The following is a 24,267-nucleotide window of genomic DNA, read 5'->3' as shown; positions in this document are numbered from 1 at the left end:
CAGTGCCCAAAATGTTCACCCTCTCCACCAGTAACATCTCAGCACATTCTGCCTATATGATGCACTGCAGCAACTTACCAAGTACTCTTTGACACAAATCTCCCAATTCCCTTGACCTCAGTGCCTGGCAGGGGAAGTCAGGAGAACACGCAACAGTTCTCACTGAGGTCAGCAGTGGGAAGGGTGAGTAGCTTCAAGTTCCCATGTGTCGGCATCTGCCCTGGGCCCAGCAGGTCAAGGAGGCACACCAGCAGCTCTACTTCATTTGGAGTTTGAGGATTGGAGTGGTGCCTTGCAAATTTCCCTAGGTATACAGTGGAGAGCATTCTGACTGGTATGGAGGCTCCAATGCGTAGGACCACAAGAGGCTCCAGAGGATTGTTGACTCAGTCATCTCCAGTATGGGCACAACCCTTATCACCATCAAGAAGATGGTGCCTTGAGAAGGTGATATCCATCGCTATGAACCCTCACCACCCAGGTCATGCCCGCTTATCGTTACTAACATCGGGGAAGAGGTACAGGGGCCTGAAGACACAAAATCAGTGATTTAGGAACAGCTTCTTACCTCTGCCATTCCATTCCTGAATGGGTCATGAGCACTACCCCAACACTGTATTTTGAACTATTTCTTAGTAATTTATGGTAATTTCATGTCTTTGCATTGTACTGCTACCGCAAAACAATAAAGTTCACATGGCATCAGACAGTGATAACAAACCTGACTGTTCTGATTGATCAGGTCCACTTTCTATCCTTGGCCCATAGTTTCCCATGCCTTGACAATGCAAATACTCCTCTAAATATTTGCTAAATGTTGCGAGGTTGTCTGTCTCCCCCATTCCCTCAGGAAGTGCATCCAGGCTTCCAACCACACCAACACAGAGGCTGAGCAATGAGTTCTGAACACCCTGTATGGCTTTGGGCACTCAGACACACCTTGCCCTTCTCATGCTTCAAGGGTTGTATTGCCTTTGTACAACGACTCCAGCCCTGATGGTTGATGGGACACTGTGACTGGTGGTGGAGAGCTGTTGCTTCCAGCTGCTGGGCCGAGACCCACTTGCACGCGCCTCAGTGCGCAATCTCCCCCACAGTCCTGCTCCTACCTTCCTACAGGGTTTGGATGACACCTCAAAGGAAGCCTTGAAGGCCCGTCGCTGCTGGGTGGTGAGGATGGTCCGCGGGCGTTTGGACCTTAGGTGCACTCTGCTTTCACCATTGTCTTTGTCGAGGCTCTGGCTGAGTCGTCTGTCATCCTCGTCTCCACTTCTCACTGCCAGAAAAGACAGAGTGTGAAATACTGAGGATGGACGTCTCTTTTGCTCTGTCTTTGAAGGATGGTTGTCCATGCTGTATTTACGACAGTTTCCGGACATCCCAAACAATTCAACATAGGGGAAAATTCCAAGGCACACAACAGGTGACACTTGAACCGTTTCTATCGCTATAGACAAACATGTTCGTCACATTGGAGACAGCATGATACCCCATGGAATTACTGGATAGCTATTCCTTGGACATGTGTGAGGTTACAGGGAAATAGTCATAGTCATAGTCATACTTTATTGATCCCAGGGGAAATTGGTTTTCGTTACAGTTGCACCATAAATAATAAGTAGTAATAGAACCATAAATAGTTAAATAGTAATATGTAAATTATGCCAGTAAATTATGAAAAAAAACCAGGACCAGCCTATTGGCTCAGGGTGTCTGACCCTCCAAGGGAAGAGTTGTAAAGTTTGATGGCCACAAGCAGAGAATAAGATTGATGGGAGCATTCTGTGAGCTGACACAGTCTTGAGGGGCTGAATGGCCTCCCCTCTGTCTTATAAAAAAATGTGAAAATATTGGTTTGAGGGAGGAAACATTTTCAGGTCACCAGAAGGAAATGATTCCTTTGAAACATACCTTGGAATCACTGACAGGGCAGGGTAAAAGCATTCAGTTAAAAGATCACTCTGGTTTGTCTCTCCCCTGATGCAGCCTGACCTGCTGAGTACTTTCAGCTTTCCCCGCTTTCATTTCAGATTTGTGGCAGTATTTTTGATCTTCCCTCACTCCTACTCTGGATCATCCACCTAACTGCCTCTGTCTATGAGCGGCAGTGTGAACCTGCTGCTGCCAGCCTCTGTATGTAAAGAGTTTCTACGTTCTCCCCGTGACCCCCAGGTGCTCCAGCTACCTCCCACAGTCCAATGACGTACCTGTTGGTCAGGTAATTGGTCATAGTAAATTGTCCCGTAATTAGGCTAGGATTAGATCAGGAGATTGTTGGGCGGCACCTCTCAATGGGCTGAAAGGGCCGATTCCTCGCTGTACCTCAATAAATTATTAAACGACTAGGTCCCTTAGTGTGATGAAATGGTCTCCTGACCTCATAATCTACCTTATATTAGCACTTGTCTGCCTTGTAACTGCGATGGCATATTTTTTAGATTATTTAGATTAGATTAAATTTTTTAGATTATGAGGACACGCAGTCCTCTTTTATTGTCATTTAGTAATGCATGCATTAAGAAATGATATAATTTGTTCCTCCAGAATGATATCACAGAAACACAAGACAAACCAAGACTAAAATAAAACTGACAAAAACCACATAATTATAACATATAGTTACAACAGTGCAAAGCAATATCGTAATTTGATAAAGAACAGACCATGGGCACGGTAAAAAAAAAAGTCTCAAAGTCTCTTGAAAGTCCCATCATCTCACACAGACGGTTGAAGGAAGAAACTTTCTTTGCCATGAGCTTCCAGCGCTGCAAGCTTGCCGATGCAGCACCCTGGAAGCACCCGACCACAGTCCGACTCTGAGCCTCCGACCAGCCCTCCGACACTGAGACCGAGCACCATCTCTGCTGAGCACTTCGACCCCGGCCCCGGCAACAGGTAATAGGCAAAGCTGAGGATTTGGGGCCTTCCCCTCCAGAGATTCTCGATCACACAGTAGCAGCGGCAGCAAAGCAGGCATTTCAGGCATTCTGCACATTATTATTGTTTTCCCTAGTTCTACCCTCAGTGCACTGATATAATGAAGTCATCCCGCTGGATGGCATGGAAAACAATGGTTTTCACTGAACCATAGTGCATGTGACAGTAATCAACCAATTTACCAACTCTGTCCTTGCACACAGCCACCCCAGCACAGGGACTATCCACACAGCACTACATGAAGGAGGGGCGACCCAGTGCCAGCGCGCACAGGCTGGAGCAACACACACTAAACATTGGAGGAACTCAGCAAGACAGGCGGCGTCAATGGAGGGGAATAAATAGTCGACTCTTTAGTCCACTCCGTAGATGCTGCCTGGCTTGCTAAGTTCGCCCAGCATTTTGTGTGTGTTCCTCTAGATTTCCAGCATCTGCAAAATCTCTGGTGTGTATCACATAGACCAGAGTTGACAAAAATGTAACCTAATTCCTCCCTCCTTCCCCTAATCCCTCAATAATTAATCTGATTGCCTAGTGAGTGTTGTGAGAAAACAGCGGCCGCTGGATGATGGTGATGCTTTGCATGAGTGATTTTCCTGCTGAAAGGTGCTTCCTTTCACCTTTGAAGGTTTAAGATGAGTCTATGGATTAGGAACTTACAGGGAGTTGGGAAGGGTCTGGGAGATGCTTACCTGCTGGGAGTTGTGGAACGCCAGAGGTCATGCAGTGCTTAACGATGAGACAATGTTTTATAGATCTCTGCCTTCCCGGCCACTGCAGGAGGACCGAAGAAAGGTGGCTGATGCACTATCAATTACTCCAAAAGACTGGAAGTTGAGTAGATACTGAAAGGCTTTTATTAACAGTAAAATGGGACCTCGTCCATGCTGAGCATCTGTCCTGGACTGAGGGAGGAGCAGTGACACAATCGTCTTTATACAGGGGTCTGTGGGAGGAGCCACAGGAGCAGTCAGCAGAGGGAGTGTCCTGACAGGTAACCCAGTTACAACATATATATATGGTTTACCGCAGTGGGGTAGAATTGCATGAGTTGTCTTTAAACTTAATGATAGATCTCTTCCTTACTGAAGTACCCATGGCTGTGAGTGTGGACGTCAGCGCCTGTGACAATGATCAAACCGTATTTGATGATTCCCATTGGAGCGACAGGCATAAAGTCTCCACATCGGCACCACCTTGAAGCAAATTTCTACAGGTGTAGCGTGCAGAGTATTCTAACTGGCTGCCACGCCGCCCGGTGCAGAGGGACTGTTGCACAGATTGGAAAAAGCTGCAGAAAGTTGTGAACTCAGCCAGCTCCATCATAGGCACGAACCTCCCCAGCATCCAGGACACCTTCAAAAGGTGATGGCTCAGGAAAGTGGCATCCATCATTAAGAACCCCCTTCACCCAGGATATGACCTCTTCTCATTGCTACCATCAAGAAGGAGGTGCAGGTGCCAGAAGACACAAACCCAGTGTTTTCAGAAACAGATTCTTCCCTCCACCTTCAGATTTCTGAATGGACAGTGAACCCAGGAATGTTATCTCACTATTTTTTGCTCTCTTTTTACATTACTTACATAATGTAATTTTTAATATCTATCTCTTAGTGTAATTTATAGCTTGTAATATTGCATCATTCTGCTGCTGCAAAGCAACAAATTTCACGACATCTGCTGGTGATATTAGACCTGATTCCGAGCTGTTTTGTGAGGAGGCGGGGAAGGCTGCTTGGTCAGATTTCTGGCAATAATTCATTGTGTAAATGGGGGTAAATCTTTGGGAGGGGACACTATAACAAAGGCTGGAACAGCAAACAATGGCTGAAGTATCTGTTAGGGGTGGCAGGAAGGGAATTGTTACTGTTTTCGGTTGAAACCTTGCATCAGGAGTGAAGTAATATGTTAGACAGGTTATTCCAAGAGGTGACGAGGAGAATGGAGTGGGTGGTGAGGATGCTGTTCTGTCATTCAGTTTACAAGAGGGAAGGGGAGACGAGGTGAGGGGCAGGAGGGCTAAGTCCATCCGAGAAATTAAATGACTCTGCCCATTACATTGCAGACACATCTCTCCGCACTACTGGCAGTATCTGCAGGAGGTGCTGTCTCAGGAAGTTAACATCCATCATCAAGACCCCTACCATCGGGGCCATATCATCTTCTCCCAGCTACCATTGGCCAGGAGGCACAGAAGCCTTAACTTGCACACCATCAGGTTCAAGGGCAGCAACTACCTTTCAACCACCCCCAACCCACCCCCCGAAACCAATCTGCAAAACCCTAATTACGAGAACTGAGCAACACTTTGATCACCTACACTAAAATGGACACTTCTTTTGTTCTAATTGAGTCCTTTCTTGTAAAAATTGTGAATACTTTATGTTTAATGTACCTTTCTCTTGTGAATGTTGTTTACCTGATGCTGTGTGCCAGTGACACTGCTGTAAATAAGTTTTTCATTGCACCTGTGTGTGCATCTACTTGTGATGATTGATGGCAAACTCAACTTTCCCTTTGGATCTTCCGAGACACTGGGTCAGGTCATGAGATTTATCAGTGCAGGATAGAGAATAGGTTGGGGGAAGTGAATCATTCTGTGGAATGCTGATCAATCTACATGTGGGGCTGGATTGGGGGACGGGCAGCTGAGATAATGGAAGGGGTTGGTCCAGGAATTCCAGAGCTTCAGCCCTTGGCAATCGAAGACGCAGCTGCTAATAGTGGAGCTTCTAAAGCAGGGTTTGGATCAGTAGCCGTGCCAACATCTGTTGTCCATTCCAGACAGCCGCAGCATGAGGAAGCAGCTAAACTGGTGGGCCAGGAGTTACTTATGGACCAGGCTAGGAAAGGACAGCTGGATTAATCAACAAAATATCTCTGTTATTTCAGATTTATTTATTTACTTGAATTTGAATGCCACAGGTTTTTTTGAGGAGGATTGAACCCCTTAAACAGAGCAATAGGCCAGAACTTTGGCTACTGGGCCCATAGAAGAGATGGAATTTGGAGAAACACAGATATCTTGGTTGGCCATGGGATATGAGAGATGGCAGAGGAAACCTGAGGCCAAGGGCGGATTCTGAAGCAAGGAGGACAGTTTCAAAACCATGTCATTGCTTCTGGGAGACGAGTAGTGCAAAGGATTCAACAGTACTGAACAAAATGTACTGTACTTGGTATGAGTGGGCAAGAGGCAGACTTTAAATTTCTAGATCACTTAAATTGGGGGGGGGGATGCGTGGTTTGTCACCCAGGAATGCACTGGAGTAGTCAAATCCCGAGCCATAGATAGCCCGTGAGTCAGGCCACGACACCGAGGTGCATGAAGGCAGATCCAGTGAAGCTGTTTGGAAGCACATCTCACAACAACAAGTTGTGAAGAGATCAACTCAGTCTCAGAGAGCCGGCAGAGGGGAGAAGCTGAGGCGATGTACGTTGTAAAAGGCTTTTGTGTTTCAGATATTTGGTTTGAGGAATTGCTTGCCCATCCAACATAGATGAGTGACAGGAAGCTGGATGGTATAATTTTGGAAAGGTTGATGACAGAGTAATGTCAAAGTGTGCATGTGGAGCGGAGTGGTGGGGTCTCCGATGACATTCTGAACTGGTGAGCTGTAGGAGGGGAGGAAGATAGACCTTACCAGTAATGCCATGGCCACAGGAGAGTAGCTGCTGCAGGTAATTCTTTAACAATAACTGGAAAGATGATCAGAGCCATTGAACTGAAGGACACCCGTAGTTATATGAGATTGTATCACAGCAATTCAAATGTGCAGGAAGGTTAGAAGCTGTGGAGAGTAGTGGACTCGGCCCATTATAGGCACCTCCCTCCCCACCGTCGGTAGTATCTCCAGGAGGCATTGCCTCAAGAAGGCAATATCCGCCATCAAAGATCCCCACCCTCTGGGCTATGCCGTCTCCTTAGCCACCATCGGGCACAAGATACTGAAACCTGAAGTTGCACATCACCAGGTTCAAGAATAGCTTCACCATTTGTGTTTTGAACCTACCTGCACAATCCTAATCACTGGAGGGGAATAAACAATTGATATTGTGGGTTGAGACCCTGCATCAGCATCCTTTATAAGTCCCGAAGGGTCAATTGATTATTCCCCTGCCTAACTTGCTGAGTCCTCCAGCATTTTGTGTGTGCTGCTCAAGATTTTCAGTATCTGTAGAATCTCTGGTGTTTAACCCTAATCAATACCTCAGTAGAGTAACAGTATGTCCACCTTGACCACTTTGCAGTACATAGAACGGTACAGCCCAGTACAAGTACGATGTTGTGCTAACCTTATAATCTATTCCACGATCAATCTAACCCTTCCCAATAACTCAGGCCATTGCTCTCCATTTTCCTTACATCCCTATGCTCAACTGAGAATCTCTTATATGTCCCTAATATATCAGCCTTTACTACAGTGTATTCCAGGGACCCAAAACTCTGCAAAAAACCTATGTCTGACACCTCCCCTATACTTTCCTCCATTCACTTTAAGCAGATATCCTCTGGTATCGCTGCCCTGGGAAAAAGATGCTGGCCGTCCACTCCATCTGTACCTCAATCTTATACTGGGGAGGCCTCACCTTGAGTATTGTGAACAGTTTTGGGCCCCTCATCTTAGAAAAGATGTTCTGGCATTGGAGAGGCTCCAGAGGAAGTTCACAAGGATGATTCCAGGAATGAAAGGGTTATCATACCAGGAATGTTTGATGGCTCTGGGTCTGTATTCGCTGGAATTCAGAAGGATGAGCGGGTGGGGGGATCTCACTGAAACCTTTCAAATGTTGAAAGGCCTAGACAGAGTAGATGTTTCCCACGGTGGGAGAGTCTCGGACAAGAGGGCACAGCCTCAGGATAGAGGGACGCCCTTTCAAAACAGAGATGTGGAGAAATTTCTTTAGCTAGATGTGGTGAATTTGTGGAATTTGTTGCCACGTGCAGCTGTGGAGACCAGGGTGTATTTAAGGCAGAGATTGATAGGTTCTTGATTGGACATGGCATCAAAGGTTACGGGGAGAAGGCCGGGAACTGGGGCTGAGGAGGAGATAAAGAAAAAGATCAGCCATGTTTGAATGGCAGAGCAGACTCGATGGGCCAGATGGCCTAGTTCTTCTCCTATGTCTTATGGTCTTATACTGTAACATAATAAACTAATTGTACTCTTTTGTATAAAAATTGTTTATAACTTATGTTTTTAATGTGAGTGCTGCTTATCTGATGCTAAGTGCCTGTGATGGTACTGCAAGAGAGATTTTCATTGCACCTGTGTGTACATGTACCTGTGCAAATGACAATAAACTCAACTTTAGGTTTCCTTCTATGGTGCATTATCTAATGAACATAGAACAGTCCAGTTCTGCCTGGTTATGTCCCTGAACTGTTCAGTGATCGGGAGTTCAGGCTGGTGTTTTCCTGGGCAGTCCGTTGACAGGCAGGCTGGTGTAAATGCTTCCAAAGCTTTAAATGATAGGAAAGGCTCACATTTGTACAGCCCTCCACAAACATTGAAGTGTAATCACTGTTGTAATTTGTATACAGTAAAATCCCATACACAGCAAGTAGGCAATTGATTTACTCGGTAATATTGTTAAATTCAGGGTAACTGCCCTGCTCTTGTTTATGACTCTGCCATGGCATCTCTAACATCCATCTGTGAGGACAGACAGAAACCCATTTTAACACATTCAACAGACAGCACCTGCAAAGACCTTCTATATCGGGCTAGAATTTCCTACTCTGGTCTCTGTGTCGGACGTGACCTCAGATTTGCTGAAATTGCAGCCATCTGGTTCAGTGTAAGAGGGACCTGGGGGCTCTCTTTGGATTCCCAGCCAAAGTCCACCCCTCAGCCGACGTCACTTCACCATCAATCTGGAATGTGTTGTGGGCAAGTTTACTGACCATACACTGCACTGTGGATGTATCTCATTGGTAAATCTGAGTCGTTCCCCTCCTCTAGGTCAATCCATACATTGTGAGCAAGGCATGACTGAACAACAGGAGGGTTCACTGTCTCTGCTTTCAGACAGAACTATCCTCCCTGTAGAGTTTCCCTGTTTGTACATTTCACTCAACAGAAACCCCGGGCTCCTGGACCAGCTTCACTCGCCTCCGTGCTGGACTGGCCCCGTGGAATGTGGACTCACCTTCGGGGTCCCTGTGGAAAAGATTCTGTGTGTTATTGTCTTTTTTTTATTGTTTGCGCGATTTATTTTTTCACACATTGGATGTTTGACAGTCTTTACAGTGTGGGTATTTTTAATAGATTCCATTGTGTTTGTTTTGTGGCTGCCTGCAAGAAGTCAAATCTCCAGGCTGTATACAGTATACTATACATACTTTGATGATAAATGTACTTGAATTTAGAACAACACTTGCAAATCTCTTGTCACACTGCTTTAGGAGTAAGTCCTTCTACATTTGTCTGAGTAACTCGACAGTCATGAAGAGCTCAAACTGCTGCCTCCACCCCATCACCCTGGGGTTGGCTGCACTGTACCAGCACCTGACAGGCAACCAGCAGACTATTCAAATATTCTAAACCTCACTGCAGGTCCCGGTGTTTCTCTGACATTCAGGTTACTGGGGGTACAGGAAAATCCTGGGCAGACAGCTCCTTTCTTGGTGATCGTCTCCCACCTCAGCCCTACTCCTTCAGCAAATGCACTCCTCACGCTGCTGAAGTTTCACCTGCTGTGTGATTTGAAAGACGCCATTCTGGCACAGGTAGCCCTTTGTGTTCCCGCTTGTCTCCCTCCTGCAGCAGTCTCCACCCTCCTCTCCACTACCCCTCTCATCTATTGCTCTTTGCCACATGCCACTGTCTCCCAACTCAAACCCCTCCCCTCCGCCACCTGCCGCAACCCGCCATCATCTTTTATCCTTCCTCAGTCCACCAGTCACCTTGGGCTCCCATCTCAAAGGTTCAAAGGTTCATTTATTATCAAAGTATACAACTCTGAAATTCTTCTTCTCCGGATAGCCACGAAACCAAGAAAGAAAAGAATGGCAGCACGATCATCAACGCTCAAATCCCTCCTCCCCGCACAAAAAAAACAAACAAAAATGGAATGACCCTCGAAGCATTCCCCCCACCCCCCCACACACAAAACATGAGAAAGATCAGGCAAAAAACACAGAATATAATAAACTATTTAGGCATCCGTTAGTCTTGCGAGACCATGGATCTGCGCCTAGAGAGTCTTCACCCTCCAGAGCGCAGGCCTGGGCAAGGTTGTATGGAAGACCGGCAGTTGCCCATGCTGCAAGTCTTCCCTTTCCACCACACCAATGTTGTCCAAGGGCAGGGCAAAGGCCGATACAGCTTGGCACCAGTGTCGTCGCAGAGCAATGTGTGGTTAAGTGCTCAAGGGCACAACATGCTGCCTCGTCTCAGGCTCGAACTCACGACCTTCAGGTCGCTAGTCGAATGCCTTAACCACTTGGCCATGTGCCCACACTTAATAAACTATAAGACAGGAAAAAAAAGTCTATAGTCCAAGTCCATATCCAAAACGCAGAAAACCTGGGTAACATTCTCACCCCTCAAACTCTCCTTTTCAGTACTCTGAACTCTCAGTCCTCACATAGGGTCACAACCGAAAACACTGACAGTTCATTTACCACACGCCCCCCAACGCCTCAAGCTGCTCCGGCAGATTGGTTATTGCTCACCCTTCAGAAAAATGTGTGGAGGGAAGGGGTGAGAACCTCAGTAAAAGGGGTTAGTCACTCAACACCATACCTTGGTATTTGGAGGCAGGAAAATGTACCAAAGGTACTGAAATCTCTATGCTGTGCAACAGATGTGACAACCAATTTGTGTATAGCAAGATCTCACAAGCAGCAAGGTGCCGTTAACCAAGCAGTCAGTTTAACGACACTAGTAGAGGGACAAAGGGTGGCCACATTCCCAGCCCTGTGTTAATGTGCTGTTGGTAATGTGCGCAGTGTTATTGCACGGCTCGGCTCCAGTACCTGGGTCAGTGTGGCCGGAACTGATTCCACTCAGCACTTCCCGTTCTTTCTCATAGTCGCCGCGGCACAGCAGTTGCCCCTCCTTCAGCACGAACTCATCGCCCCGCCGTAGGGGCCGCTCGCACTCGCAGCAGAGGAAGCAGTCCACGTGGTAGACGCTGCCCAGCGCCCGCAGGACGAGTTCGGAGCGGCCGATCGCCCTGCCGCAGCCTCCGCACTTGGTGACGAAGAGTCTGAAAGACAAGGTCAGGGAGAGTGGGTCAGAATCAGCAGCCTGGACACGGAGGACGGGGGGTGTGGGTGGGGGGAGTGATAACGGGAGAGGAGCTGTGGTTCTGGAAGGAACACAGCCAGGCTGCAGGCTCTGGGAAGGGTGCAATCTTGGATCCTTGGCGCTGCATTAAAACACAGTCAGGTTATTAACAGTACTCGATACAGTCCACCAATGGGAAACCATCCTGTGTTCAACATACAGCAGTGGGATTACATGTGCTTCTAGGACACTGGCTATTCAGCCCATCTGGCTAGTGTCAACCTGTAGGCTTCAAACCAGACTTCCCCCACACAATTCCACACTGCCTTTTCTGTATAACTGTTACCTACAAAGTGGTGGTGTGAACCTCATTGAGAATATTGCCACAATTCAGAGGCTGATCAGTCTCTACAAGTTGCTAAGCGGTGAATCATTCTCACCGCTTCAGCTTCACCATTGCATTGCCCCCTTGTCCAACTCATTCCTTCCACATCATCAAACCTGAGGAGGCTTTCTGACTCCCAAGTCTTTTCCCGGCTTCAGAGGCCCTTGCTGCTGCCCTCACCCACATCTCCTCTATTTCCCGAACATCCGCTCTCACCCCATCTTCCCGCTGCCCTAACAGTGATAGTGCTCCTCTTGTCCTTACCATGAGCATCCACATCCAACACATCACTCCGCAACTTCTGCCATCTCCAAGGAGATCCTACTACCAAATGTATCTTTATCTCCCCTCCCCTTCTATTTTCCACAGGGAATGCTCCCTCCGTGATTCCCTTGTCCATTCGTCCCTCTCCACTAATCTCCCTACTTGCAGGTGGCCAAAGTGCTACACCTGCCCATTCACCTCCTCCCTCACCTTCTTTCAGAGCCCCAAACAGTCCTTCCAACTGAGGCAATAGTTCACCTGTGAAACTGTTGGAGCTGTCTACTTTGTCCAGTGTTCCTGATACACCCTCCTCTACCTTGCTGAGACGCATCGTAAATTGGGAGACCACTTCATTGAACATCTCCACCCCTTACGCCAAATGTAGAGCTTACTGGTGGCCAAACATTTTAATTCCAATTCCTATTTCCGTTCCAACATATTGGCCCATGCCCTCCTCTTGTGCCAAGAAGAAGCCAGCCTCAGGGTGGAGGAACCGCATCTTATATTCTGTCTGGATTGCTTCCAACCTGATGGTTTGAGTATTGATTTCTCCTTCCAGTAAAATATCTTTCCCACCCCCTCCCCTCTTCTTTTTCCCACTCTGACCTCTTACCTCTTCTTACCTGCCTAACATCTCCACGGGTCCCCTCCTCTTCCCTGTCTCCTATCAGATTCCTTCCTTTCCAGTCCTTTACCTTTCCTACCCACCTAATTTTACCTATCACCTTTTTGCTATCTTCCTTTCCCTCTCCCCACCTTTTTATTCTGGCATCTTCTCTCTTCCTTTCCAGTCCTGAAGAATGGTCTTGGCTCAAAATGTTAACTGTTCATTCATTTACATAGAACATAGAACATAGAATAGTACAGCTCAGTACAGGCCCTTCGGCCCACAATGTTGTGCCGACCCTCAAACCCTGCCTCCCATATAAGCCCCCACCTTAGATTCCTCCATATACCTGTCTAGTAGTCTCTTAAACTTCACTAGTGTATCTGCCTCCACCACTGACTCAGGCAGTGCATTCCATGCACCAACCACTCTCTGAGTAAAAAACCTTCCTCTAATATCCCCCTTGAACTTCCCACCCCTTACCTTAAAGCCATGTCTTCTTGTATTGAGCAGTGGTGCCCTGGGGAAGAGGCGTTAGCTATCCACTCTGTCTATTCCTCTTATTATCTTGTACACCTCTATCATGTCTCCTCTCATCCTCCTTCTCTCCAAAGAGTAAAGCCCTAGCTCCCTTAATCTCTGATCATAATGCATACTTTCTAAACCAGGCAGCATCCTGGTAAATCTCCTCTGTACCCTTTCCAATGCTTCCATATCCTTCCAATAGTGAGGTGACCAGAACTGGACACAGTACTCCAAGTGTGGCCTAACCAGAGTTTTATAGAGCTGCATCATTACATCGCGACTCTTAAACTCTATCCCTCGACTTATGAAAGCTAACACCCCATAAGCTTTCTTAACTACCCTATCCACCTGTGAGGCAACTTTCAGGGATCTGTGGACATGTACCCCGAGATCCCTCTGCTCCTCCACACTACCAAGTATCCTGCCATTTACTTTGTACTCTGCCTTGGAGTTTGTCCTTCCAAAGTGTACCACCTCACACTTCTCCGGGTTGAACTCCATCTGCCACTTCTCAGCACACTTCTGCATCCTATCAATGTCTCTCTGCAATCTTTGATGCTGCCTGACCTGCTGAGTTCCTCCAGCATTTTGTGCGTGTTGCTCTGGATTTCCAGCATCCGCAGAATTTCTCGTGTGGAAAGGTTCTTGTATTGTAAGTCACTCCATAAAGCCAATAGCTTTGGTTACCTCCCATGTAAAGACACCATTTTCCATACGTACAGGAAGTTCCGCTTTTGGCGGATGGAGTGGAAGTTCTCCCCCAGTTCATGATGGGCCTCAGCACCATCTCAGCACCAGACATCACCCCTCCACTGCCCACAGCTTGTTAGAAACAGCACCGAATGAAGAACATTACATCAGATGAAGTGACTGGGAAGACTAAAGGCAATGCTACTCACTAGCAACCGACACCATCCCTCTCCGTGACAAGAGACTGGAACTGAACCAGACTCTTCACACATTCGTGACGTTCTTGGACCTTGTAAGGGTTTAATATCACAGATCCTTACCACTGACCAGGTCTGCTGAGCCCCACGCCTGTAACATTACACAACATGGATTGCTTCGGGTTATGGATATATTGTCATGCCTTTCTTATGTCTACTCTGACCTTTCCCTTCCTCTCCTCGCATCTCTTTCATTTTACCCTGTTTACTTAAGGTTGCTTGAATCATTTTCCCTCTTCTAACCTGTGCTTGGCCTACAATTGGCCCCTAATTTTAACACCATCCTGTTTGTAAAGGTCTCCTTGCTCTCACATTCTGTATTTCCATAACCTTATCCAGCTCTATAAACCTCCAGTACCTCTGTTCTCTCCCAGCTTTGGCCTCTTGAAATTTTCTGAATCCAGTTGCTCCATAGTTGGCAGCTGCGACCTCAGTTGCTAAGGCCTGTAATTCCGCGCCAGACCATTCACCGCTCTGACCCAATTTATTAGAGTATGATTCAAATGGTCCATATTGACTAGGATGTCCTAGCCAAGCTAGAACCCTTTGCCAGTGGTTGGTCTATAATCTTCTAAATTTTTTCAATCTATATACCTGTCCATCTGCCTTTTAGAAATTGCTATTGAACCACTTTCCCCGACAGCTTATTTCGAATAGATACCATGCTTTGTGTAAAAATTGCCTCTCAATTGGAAATTGCCTCTCAATTTCCCCTCTCACCTTAAACCGATGCCCTCCCATTCTTGATACCCCATCTCTGGGAAAAAAGACTGAGTGCAGTCTATACACCACCCCCCGCCCCCCATGATTTTATACACCTCTACAACATCACCTCTCAGTCTCCTAAGAAAAAAAGTTCTAGCCTGTTTAACCACTCCTTATAACTCAGTACTTCAAATCCAAAAAGCATTGTTCGAAATCTTTCCTGCACTTAACAACATCCTTTGGGTCACCAAATTTCAACAAAATACTGTAAGTGTGACCTCAGCAAATTCTTGCACAACTACAACACCACGGCTCAGCTTCTAGACTTAATGCTCCGATTTATGAAGGCCAGTGGGTCAAAAGCCTTCTTCACCATCCTGTCTACCTGTGGTTCTTCCTACAACTTACTAACCATGCCTTGTACACTCTTACCCAAATTAATGATTTACATAGATGACAAACAACAATGAGCCCTGCACACCACTAGTCATAGGCTTCTAGTCTGAGAAATGCCTTTCCACTATTGCCCTCTGCTTTCTACTATGAAGTCAATTGTGTATCTAATTAGCCCGCTCTCCCCAGATTCTATGTGATCTAACCATCCAGAGGAGCCTGCCACGTGGAACATTATCAAAGGCCTTACTGAAGCCCACCACCCTATCTACGTCCTTACCCTCATCAAATTTCTTGTTAATCTCATTAAAAAACTCAATCAAGTTTGTAAGACAGAATCTCCCATGTGGATGTCTCAGATTTTGTGTAGAGCCTTGGGACGTTCGGTTACTGCTTACCAGCAATTCTTTACTAATTGACCTTTTGATGTGCCAGATTGTTGCACAATATTCAGGAAGGTCTTTCCAAAATATTTAGCAACATAAAATTCATAAATCATTCCTGAATTCTGTGGTTACATTTCAGACACTAATCATTGGCATCTTGGACTCCAGTCAGCCTGAAGCTCCTGGGCTCTAGCAACCCGCGCATGAGCGGCAAGTGATCAGCCTCAGATATATGTGAAGATAGAATGGTGATTCTGACTCAGAGTTCACCAGAGAAAGAGCGTGGAGTCTCCTCTAACTTCCATCCTGCTCTTAAATTCACTTGGTCCATTTCTAACACCTCCTTCCCCTTTCTCAATCTCTCAGTCTCCATCTCTGAAGACGTACTGTCTATCAAAATCTTTTATAACCTTACTGATTCCATTGGCTATCTTGACTATACCTCTTCCTATCCTGTCTCCTGTAAACGTGCTATTCTCTTTTCTCCGTTCCTTCACATCTACTGCATCTGTTCCTAGGATGAGGTTTCCCTTTCCCGAACATCAGAGATGTCCTCCTTAGAAAAGAGAACGCAGAATGTAGAAATCTGCAGCATATTACAGGCCCTTCAGCCCACAATGTTTTGCCAACCATGTGTAGCCGCCCCCCCCCCCCCGCCTTCCGGGCCAGCCTCAGGGTCGCTCGGCTTGCTGTCGTCTAGGGAAACAGCCCTTGGCCCCACCAAACTGGGTAATTAGTTTGTGTGAATACTGTGTGATGTACCCCACCCCGCCCAAATAACAGACAGTACACCAGGTATGATTAAATGATTTACAGTTTATAGATATTGCTGGAACTATATAATTAATAGAGAATAAAATATAAAAGGAAAATAAAAGGCGCCACACTTATCAAAGTTCAATCTCTTCGTGCACAAACAATTGGAGCTCAGGACCCTTCTTCTTCACCCTGCGACCCCTCGGTCCACCTCGACCGGCCGCCTGGGACCAACAACGGTGGTTGACCAGACACTCCACACGAGTCCGTCTCCGTCTCCTCGCCTCGCTGAACGCCCTGCTCGGGGTCTGACCCCGTTAGCAGACTCACAGCACCTGGTCCATCCTCTGCCTCTCTCTCCCGCCTTCTCCCTCCAAAAACCCCACACATACAATATCTTACAGATACACCAAAAGCATAACAACTATCCCAATTGGTTTGTAATATCTTCTTATCACAGTCTAACCCAAATCAAGCTGCTAGCACAAGAACTTTCTCAGCGTTTAACATAACAAAGAAGCATTCCCAAGTATAACATAACAAAGAAGCCATTTTAATTAGCCTACACAGTAACATAAAAGATGAAACCCCTTACACATGTAACCTACTCTAGAAACTGCCTAGAATTACCCTTCCGCATAGCCCGCTATTTTTCTAAGCTCCATGTACCTATCTAAGAGTCTCTTAAAAGACCCTAATCTATCCACCTCCACTACCATCGCGAGCAATGCATTCCATGCACCCACCACTCTCTGTGTGAAATATTTACCCCTGACATGCCCTCTGTACCTACTTCCCAGCACCTTAAAACTATGCCCTCTCGTGTTAGCCATTTCAGCCCTGGGAAAAATGCCTCTGGTTATCCACACGATCAATGCCTCTCATCATCTTATACACCTCTAATCCTCTGTTACTCCAAAGAGAAAAGGCTGTTCACTCAACTTATTCTCACAAGGCACGCATCCTTCTTCAAAGAATGGGGGTTCCCTTCCTCCAGCATTAATGCTGCCCTCATGCACATCTCCTCCTTCTTCTGGATATCCCTGCTCACCTCATCTTCTTGCAGCCTTAGCAGAGATAGAGCTCCTCTTGCCCTTGTAGATTTTCACAAATAAAAACAGCGGAGGCGTTTTATGTTTAAGATAAACCATAGCAGCTCATTTATTGTGCTCCAAATACTGAACACAAAGCGCAGTAAAAAATACTTTACGTAGTTCCATCATCACATGAGACCAGCCTCTTAAAGTGAACCCCAGCTCAATATCAGTGACTGTGAATTATGTATGTTTCTATCAATTACATTACCCTACCCATGCTCCCCCAGAATTCACTAAAACCAACATTGTGAGACTAGCTGGAGCTCAGATGAGCCGCCTGGCTCGGAACCTACGTCCGAGGGACAGCAGAGACCTCTGCCTCGTCCAGAGATGTGTTGACACACTCATGGTCATGTCATTATGGCAAGGAATGGTAGCAGAACCCTCCAAACCTTGGTGGGTGGATTAAGGCGATCTACTGAAATAGATTCAGGTTTACCCTGCTTATCTATGATAAACTACTTTGATCTACGTTCCCAAGGGATCTGAGATGTGCATTGTGCCAGACAAAAACAAACGAGGTGGAATGTAGGTCAACAGGAATCCAAGAGTGGTGTATGCCAAGAGGATGGTAGGAATAGATGCAAAGGGGGGAGGAGAAGATGGCGGTGTGGCCATTCCGAATGATATCGTATGTGTTAACTAGGGGGCCGTGCACAATCCGGATTTGATGGAGACAGCCGTGAGAAGCACGGAGGAACACCTGGAGAAACTTCTGAAATGCCTGCTTCGCTGCTGCTGCTACTGTGCCATCGAGAATCTCCGGAGGGGATGGCCCCAAATCCTTGGTTTTGCCTATTGCCGGGGCCAGGGTCAAAGCGCTCGGCAGAGATGGTGCTCGGTGCTCGGTGTTGGAGAGCTGGTCGAAGGCTCGGAGCTTTCGGATGGACTTGGAGTCGGACTGTGGTCGGATGCTTCTGGGATGCTGCATTGGCAAGTTTGTGGCGCTGGAGGTTCACCGTCTGTGTGAGATGATGGGACTTTTGAGAGACTTTGAGACTTTTTACCGTGCCCATGGTCCGTTCTTATCAAATTACGGTATTGCTTTGCACTGTTGTAACTATATGTTATAATTATGTGTTTTTTGTCAGTTTTTAAGTCGGTTTGTCATGTGTTTCTGTGATCATTCTGGAAAAACATTGTATCATTTCTTAATGCATGCATTACTAAATGACAATAAAAGAGGACTGCGTGTCCTCATAATCTAATCTAATCTAATTTACTGAGGAGGGAAGAACGCTATTGAGAGGCTGATCAGGTGGTCGTGGCATCAGGAATAAAATCACCTGGCACCCGTAACGGTTGCGCGTATAGCAATTCAGCTGCGGATGACTGCAGGTCCTCTTTTGCAGCTGCTCTGAGCCCCAGCAGGGCCAACGCTTATCTGTCAGAGAAGCCCTCAGAGCAGCCTTTAAGGAGCGGTGAAGCTGCTCGCATAGGCCATTGGACTGCGGGCGATACACCATGGTGAGTTGTAGCCTACAGCCAAGGTTCTGAGGCATTGCAGTCCAGAGGTCTGATGAGAACTGGGGACCCCGGTCAGAGGAAATAACAGATGGGGTGCCAAACTGAGCAACCCAGGTGCTGATGAATGCTCGAGCCACGTTTGCGGCCATCATCGATGCTAGAGATACAACCTCTGGCCACCTGGTGGTACTGTCCACCGTGGTAAGGAGGTGCTTTTAACCATGGCGGGGGGGGGGGGAGACTAACAAAGTCCACATTGACAGGGTCAAACTGTTGCTCAGGGACCTCAAAAGGTGCCTGGACATGACGGTTAATTTTTGCCTGCTGGCAATCCACACAGATTGGACTCTGATCGCGCACATGCTTTCTAAGGGCATGACACACAAACCTTAGTGCAGCCAGTTTCTGTGAGGCCTTCCAGACATGTATGGGATCAAAAGCTGTCCATATCCAGTTTGCAGGCACTGTGGGGCGAGGGTGACCAGTTGAGGCATTGCACGGGAGAGAAGGCCCAGTGTCCTTGAACTTAATATCAGCCAACCACAGGCTTGTAACTGCTGTTCAGTCAGCCTGGATCTTTGGCTTGGTAGCTTGGTTAGCTGCCATGCCGGCATAGTCAAAGACAAACAGCCACGGCATGATTTTTCCACTTGATACGCTGTTTATCAGTTGTGAACTCTGACTGGTGCTGCTGTTGCCGTGCAGGCCAAGGGTCTGATATTTTGGGCATCGTGTGTACGAGGGGTATGGGGTCAATGAACGCTGTGACATGGTGACACTCTAGAAGAAAACAAAAATGGCGGACAGCCAGATAGAGACCGAGAAGCTCACGGTCAAGCATGCTGTACTTTCTTTCAAGGGGGAGGAGATGCTGACTGAAGAAGGCGAGCGGCTGCCACACGCCTTTGACTAACTGTTCGTGTAAAGCACCCACAGCGTAGTCTGAAGCATCATTAGTAAAGGGTATGGGTGTGCCAGAAGTGTCCTGTTTGAAAGAGTTTGTCTGGTATCATCAAATGCCCTGCTCATGTCCGCTGACCAGTCAAGCATGTGATTAGGGGCATTGCCTTTAAGCGCACTATAAGTTCAGCAGCTCGCGGAATGAAGCGGTAATAGAAATTCGCCATACCTAAAAACTCCTGTAGTTTTTTAGTAGTGCAGGGCAGTGGGAAATCTATAATAGCAGCTAATTTTGATGGGAGGGGGATTTCACTTTCTGTGGAGAAGCAATGGCTGAGAAACCGAAACTGGTATTTAGTCAAGTTAATAATCAACCCGTGTTGACTTAAGCGGTCAAAAAGTGTGCAGAGATGAGATATGTGTTCAGATTTGGATGCACTGCAGGGAAGAATGTCATTCAGGTAAACAAAAAGAAAATCCAAGTCTTTTAATACAAAGTCTATCAGCCATTGGAAAGTCTGTGCTGTATTTTTCAACTCATATGGCATGCGCAGAAACTCAAAGAGACCAAACTGGGTTATCACAGCCAGGATGAAGTCCCATGTGTAACATTGCCCATTGAAGCAGGGTGTCAGCCATTGTGGCCCGTAAGGCTAGATCCTGCTGTCGTTGGCAGCCTCCAGTGAGGTTTTGTTGCTCTTTGCTTTCTTATCAATAGGCAATGCTGACAGCGCATTCATTTGAGCATCCACGTCACACAGGAAGCGTCGTCCTGAAAGGGTGTCCGTAGTGAACAGAAGACAACCCTGGCAGCTGGAACCCATCGTGTTCACAGACCTCTGACGTCCTGATGCGCTGACACTGTCAAAGCTGCAAGATGGTCAGCACTTCCTAGTGTTCGTACCAAAGTGCGCGTGGTAAAAACACAGGCCCGGCATAGTCTGTTTCACAGCCTCGGGCATCCTTAAGTTGGGAACTGGGATTATTGAGGTAGAGAAAGGAAGAGGAATGATGCAACATTGCTAAGTGAGTGTAGACAATCAGCCATTTTAGCAAGCTCCCTATAGTCTTCCACGGGTGCATTAGCGAGGGCTATGTGAACTTGATCAAGCACTTGCTGCATGAAGAGTTATTTAAAAATAAAACAAGGAGGGTGATTTTCCCGGGTGGGTGTTCTAGCAGACTCACCACTCTCACAGCTGTGGAATTACTGAGCAATGCAGCCACATAGAAATATTTGGTGCTGTCGGCAGAGATTTCTCACAGCGCAAATTGGGCCTCGGTTTGTACAAACCAAGCAACAGCATTTTGCTCTGAAATCTCCCGCAGTTTCAAAGCAGTTATGTTGGCCAACATGTTCAATGACTCTGGAATCGTTGTGGAGCATCAGGTTCACCAATGTATTGTAGCTTTTCACAAGTGAAAAAAAATGGCGGAGGTGTTTTATGTTTAAGAAAAACCATAGAATCTCATTTATTGTACTCCAAACACTGAACACAAAGCGCAGTAAAAAAAACTTTATGTAATTCCAGCATCACGTGAGAACAGCCTCTCAAAGTGAAGTCCAACTCAATGTCAATGGCTGTGAATTATCTATGTCTCCATCAACTACATCACCCTACACGAGCATCCACATCCAACGCACTTTTTCTGCAATTTCCGCCATCTCCAAGGTGACGGACTACTTACTTATTCGTTCCTTTTCTTTAGTGACACACTCACGTATGATGTGATGGCTTAATGATAATTGACATTCATGTACTTCTTACATATAACCCATAATGAATTATGTAAACAAAAGAATGCTTAATCAAACAATATACTTACAATATTACTCAAATGTTACTGACATACTGACTACATTGCACCATCACCCCAACAGACTGCTGAATGGTTCACAAACCTATGAACACTACCTCAGGCAACACACATCAAAGTTGCTGGTGAACGCAGCAGGCCAGGCAGCATCTCTAGGAAGAAGTACGGTCGACGTTTCAGGCCGAGACCTCACTATTACTCTTTCACACTGTTTATTTATTGTTTGTGACTTAGAGTAATTATTTTTGTCTTGCTGCCACGAAACAACAGTATATGCCAGTGATAATAAACCTGATTTTGAATCATTCAAGATGTACCATTGAGGCGCAGAACCATTATACTACAACAGAGATCAGGTAGCAATGATTAGAAAGCTGCCACTGGTCACTATATAACAGACTTGGAAACATAAATCAACCCACACCCCCGTAGAGATAGAACTTAAATTTAATTAACTGAATTAGTCTGCAAGGAAGATCCTGTAGCAGTAATGGTGCCTGTGCAATTACTGAATAATATAAAGTCCTATCTGAGCTGGAGAAGGAGATGTGCTATCTGCTGGCTAAGTGACTCAAAACCATGGTGCTGAAGCTGATTTTTTAACTGCAATCTGAAATGACTGAAGGAGGTCACCTGGTTCAAGGAGTTTAAAGGGAGAATTGCTTTCATGCCACATAATTAAAGAAATCTTTGTTCCTTGTTAGCTTAAAACAGATTTCATGTGTAACAACTCTCACCACAAGATTTATTCAAGTTTGTCTCAAGATGGCGCCGATACATAGCGACTCTTTGCGTGCAGCTTGGATGTGAATTATCAAATATTCCCGTTTAGGACTAGTACAGCTATAAACCACAGACACATCTATATGTACGTCAGTAAACGACCGCATGTTAATATTTTTTAAAAATCTATCGATACTCAAATCTAGCTTCATTGGCAGATCCTGGGCAGCAGACTTGGGTCGCAAGTGCAGGTTCCCTTCAAGAAAATGCAAGTGCTGAAGCCAAGTGGGTCTGCAGATATGATTCAATCGCTAAGGTTTTAGACCCCCAACTAACTTACTGATGAAAGTACAAAGTGTACAAATAAAATTGAAGACCTCAGAGCAAGACTCCAGTACCAGACGGACATCAGACACTGATATGTACTTTGTTTCACAGATGGAGTGCCACAGCCAATAGCTTCAACACTCTCTGCAAAAACATGACAGCTCAGTCTTTTAATGGTAGAGGAAGTGGAGTATGCTTTGAGATTAATTCATCGCGTTGCACAGGCATGGCAATTCTGTCTGTCTTGCTCACCCAAACTGGAATATCTCGTGGTTATATCATCCATTTTATATGCTGGGCGAGTTTTCAGCCATTACTTAGTAATGGTGTACACTCCACCTCAAGCCAATGTTAGGCAGGCACTGGAGGAGCTGGGCACCATGATCAACAGTCACAAAATACAGAGGCATAAAGTGTAAAAGAGAGACGAGAGTGGATATCCAACTCTGGAGTGGTAATGGGGTCAACAAAATGATTGATGAACTGAATAAGTATTTTGCATCGGTCTTCACGGTGGAAGACACTAGCAGTGTGGTGGAATTTCGAGGTGTCAGGGATCATGAAGTGTGTGAAGTTACCATAACGAGAGCGAAGGTTCTTGGGAAACTGAGAGGTCTAAAGGTAGATAAGACACCTGGACCAGATGGCGTGCATCCCAGAGTTCTGAAAGAGGTGGCTGAAGAGATTGTGGAGACATTAGTAATGATCTTTCAAGAATCACTAGTCCCTGGGCTGTTCTGGAAGACTGGAAAATTGCAAATGTCAGTCCATTCCTCAAGAAGGGAGAGACGCAGAAGAGAGGAAACTATAGGCCAGTTAGCCTGACTTCAACGGTTGGGAAGATGTTGAAGTTGATTATTTAGGATGAGGTCTCTGGGTACTTGGAGGCACATAAAAAATTATGTCATAGTCCACATGGTTTCCTCAAGGGAAAATCTTGCCTGACAAATCTGTCAGAATTCTTTGAAGAAATGACAAGCATGATAGACAAAGGAGAATCGGTTGATGTTGTGTATTTGGTTTTCCAGAAGGCCTTTGAAAGGGTGCCACACATGAGGCTGCTTAACAAGCTACGAGCCCATGGAAAAGCCACAGGAAAGATTCTAGCATGGATAAAGCAGTGGCTGATTGGCAGGAGGCAAAGAGTGGGAATAAAGGCAGCCTTTTCTGGCTGGCTGCCGGTGACTAGTGCTGTTCCACAGGGGTCTGCTTTGGGACTGATTCTTTTTACGTTATATGTCAATGATTTGGATGATGAAATTGATGGCTTTGCTGCAAAGTTTGCAGATGATATGATGACAGCTGGAGGGCTCGGTAGCTTTGCTGAAGTAGAGAGGCTACAGAATGACAAACAGATTAGGAGAATAGGCAAAAAAAAAACTGGCAGATGGAATACTGTGTCGGGAAGTGGATAGTCATGCACTTTGGTAGATGAAATGAAAGGGTTGACCGATTTCTAAATGAGGAGAAAATACAAAAAATGAGATGCAAAGGGACTTAGGAGTCCTTGTGCAGAATTCCTTAAAGGCTAATTAGCAGGTTGAGTCTGTGGTGAGGAAGGCAAATTCGATGTTAGAATTCATTTCAAGAGGACTAGAATATAAAAGCAAGATGTAACTTCGAGCCTTTATAAAGCACTGGTGAGGCCTCACTTGGAGTATTGTGAGCAGGTTTGGGCCCTTTATCTTAGAAAGGATGTGCTGAAACCGGAGAGGGTTCAAAGGAGATTGATGAAAGTGATTCCAGGATTGAATAATATGTCATAAGAAGAGCATTTGATGGCTCTGGGCCTG

At 46.1% G+C, this 24,267-nt stretch overlaps 1 protein-coding gene across 3 annotated transcripts in view; it reads right to left on the bottom strand.

Annotated features, from left to right (window-relative positions):
* lmx1al (LIM homeobox transcription factor 1, alpha-like) overlaps positions 1–24,267 on the bottom strand; it is a 123,090-nt gene that overhangs the window by 12,343 nt on the left and 86,480 nt on the right. For all 3 annotated transcript variants that reach the window (XM_072248298.1, XM_072248297.1, XM_072248299.1), the window contains exons 4-5: positions 10,922–11,154; positions 1,110–1,276 (exon numbers count right to left, since the gene is read on the bottom strand). In XM_072248298.1, coding sequence (XP_072104399.1) covers positions 1,110–1,276; positions 10,922–11,154 — 400 coding nt within the window. The remainder of the gene's footprint in view (positions 1–1,109; positions 1,277–10,921; positions 11,155–24,267) is intronic.

Source organism: Mobula birostris, chromosome 32, assembly GCF_030028105.1.
Source record: "Mobula birostris isolate sMobBir1 chromosome 32, sMobBir1.hap1, whole genome shotgun sequence".
NCBI lineage: Eukaryota > Metazoa > Chordata > Chondrichthyes > Myliobatiformes > Myliobatidae > Mobula > Mobula birostris.
This window is presented reverse-complemented; position numbering and strand designations above follow the sequence as displayed.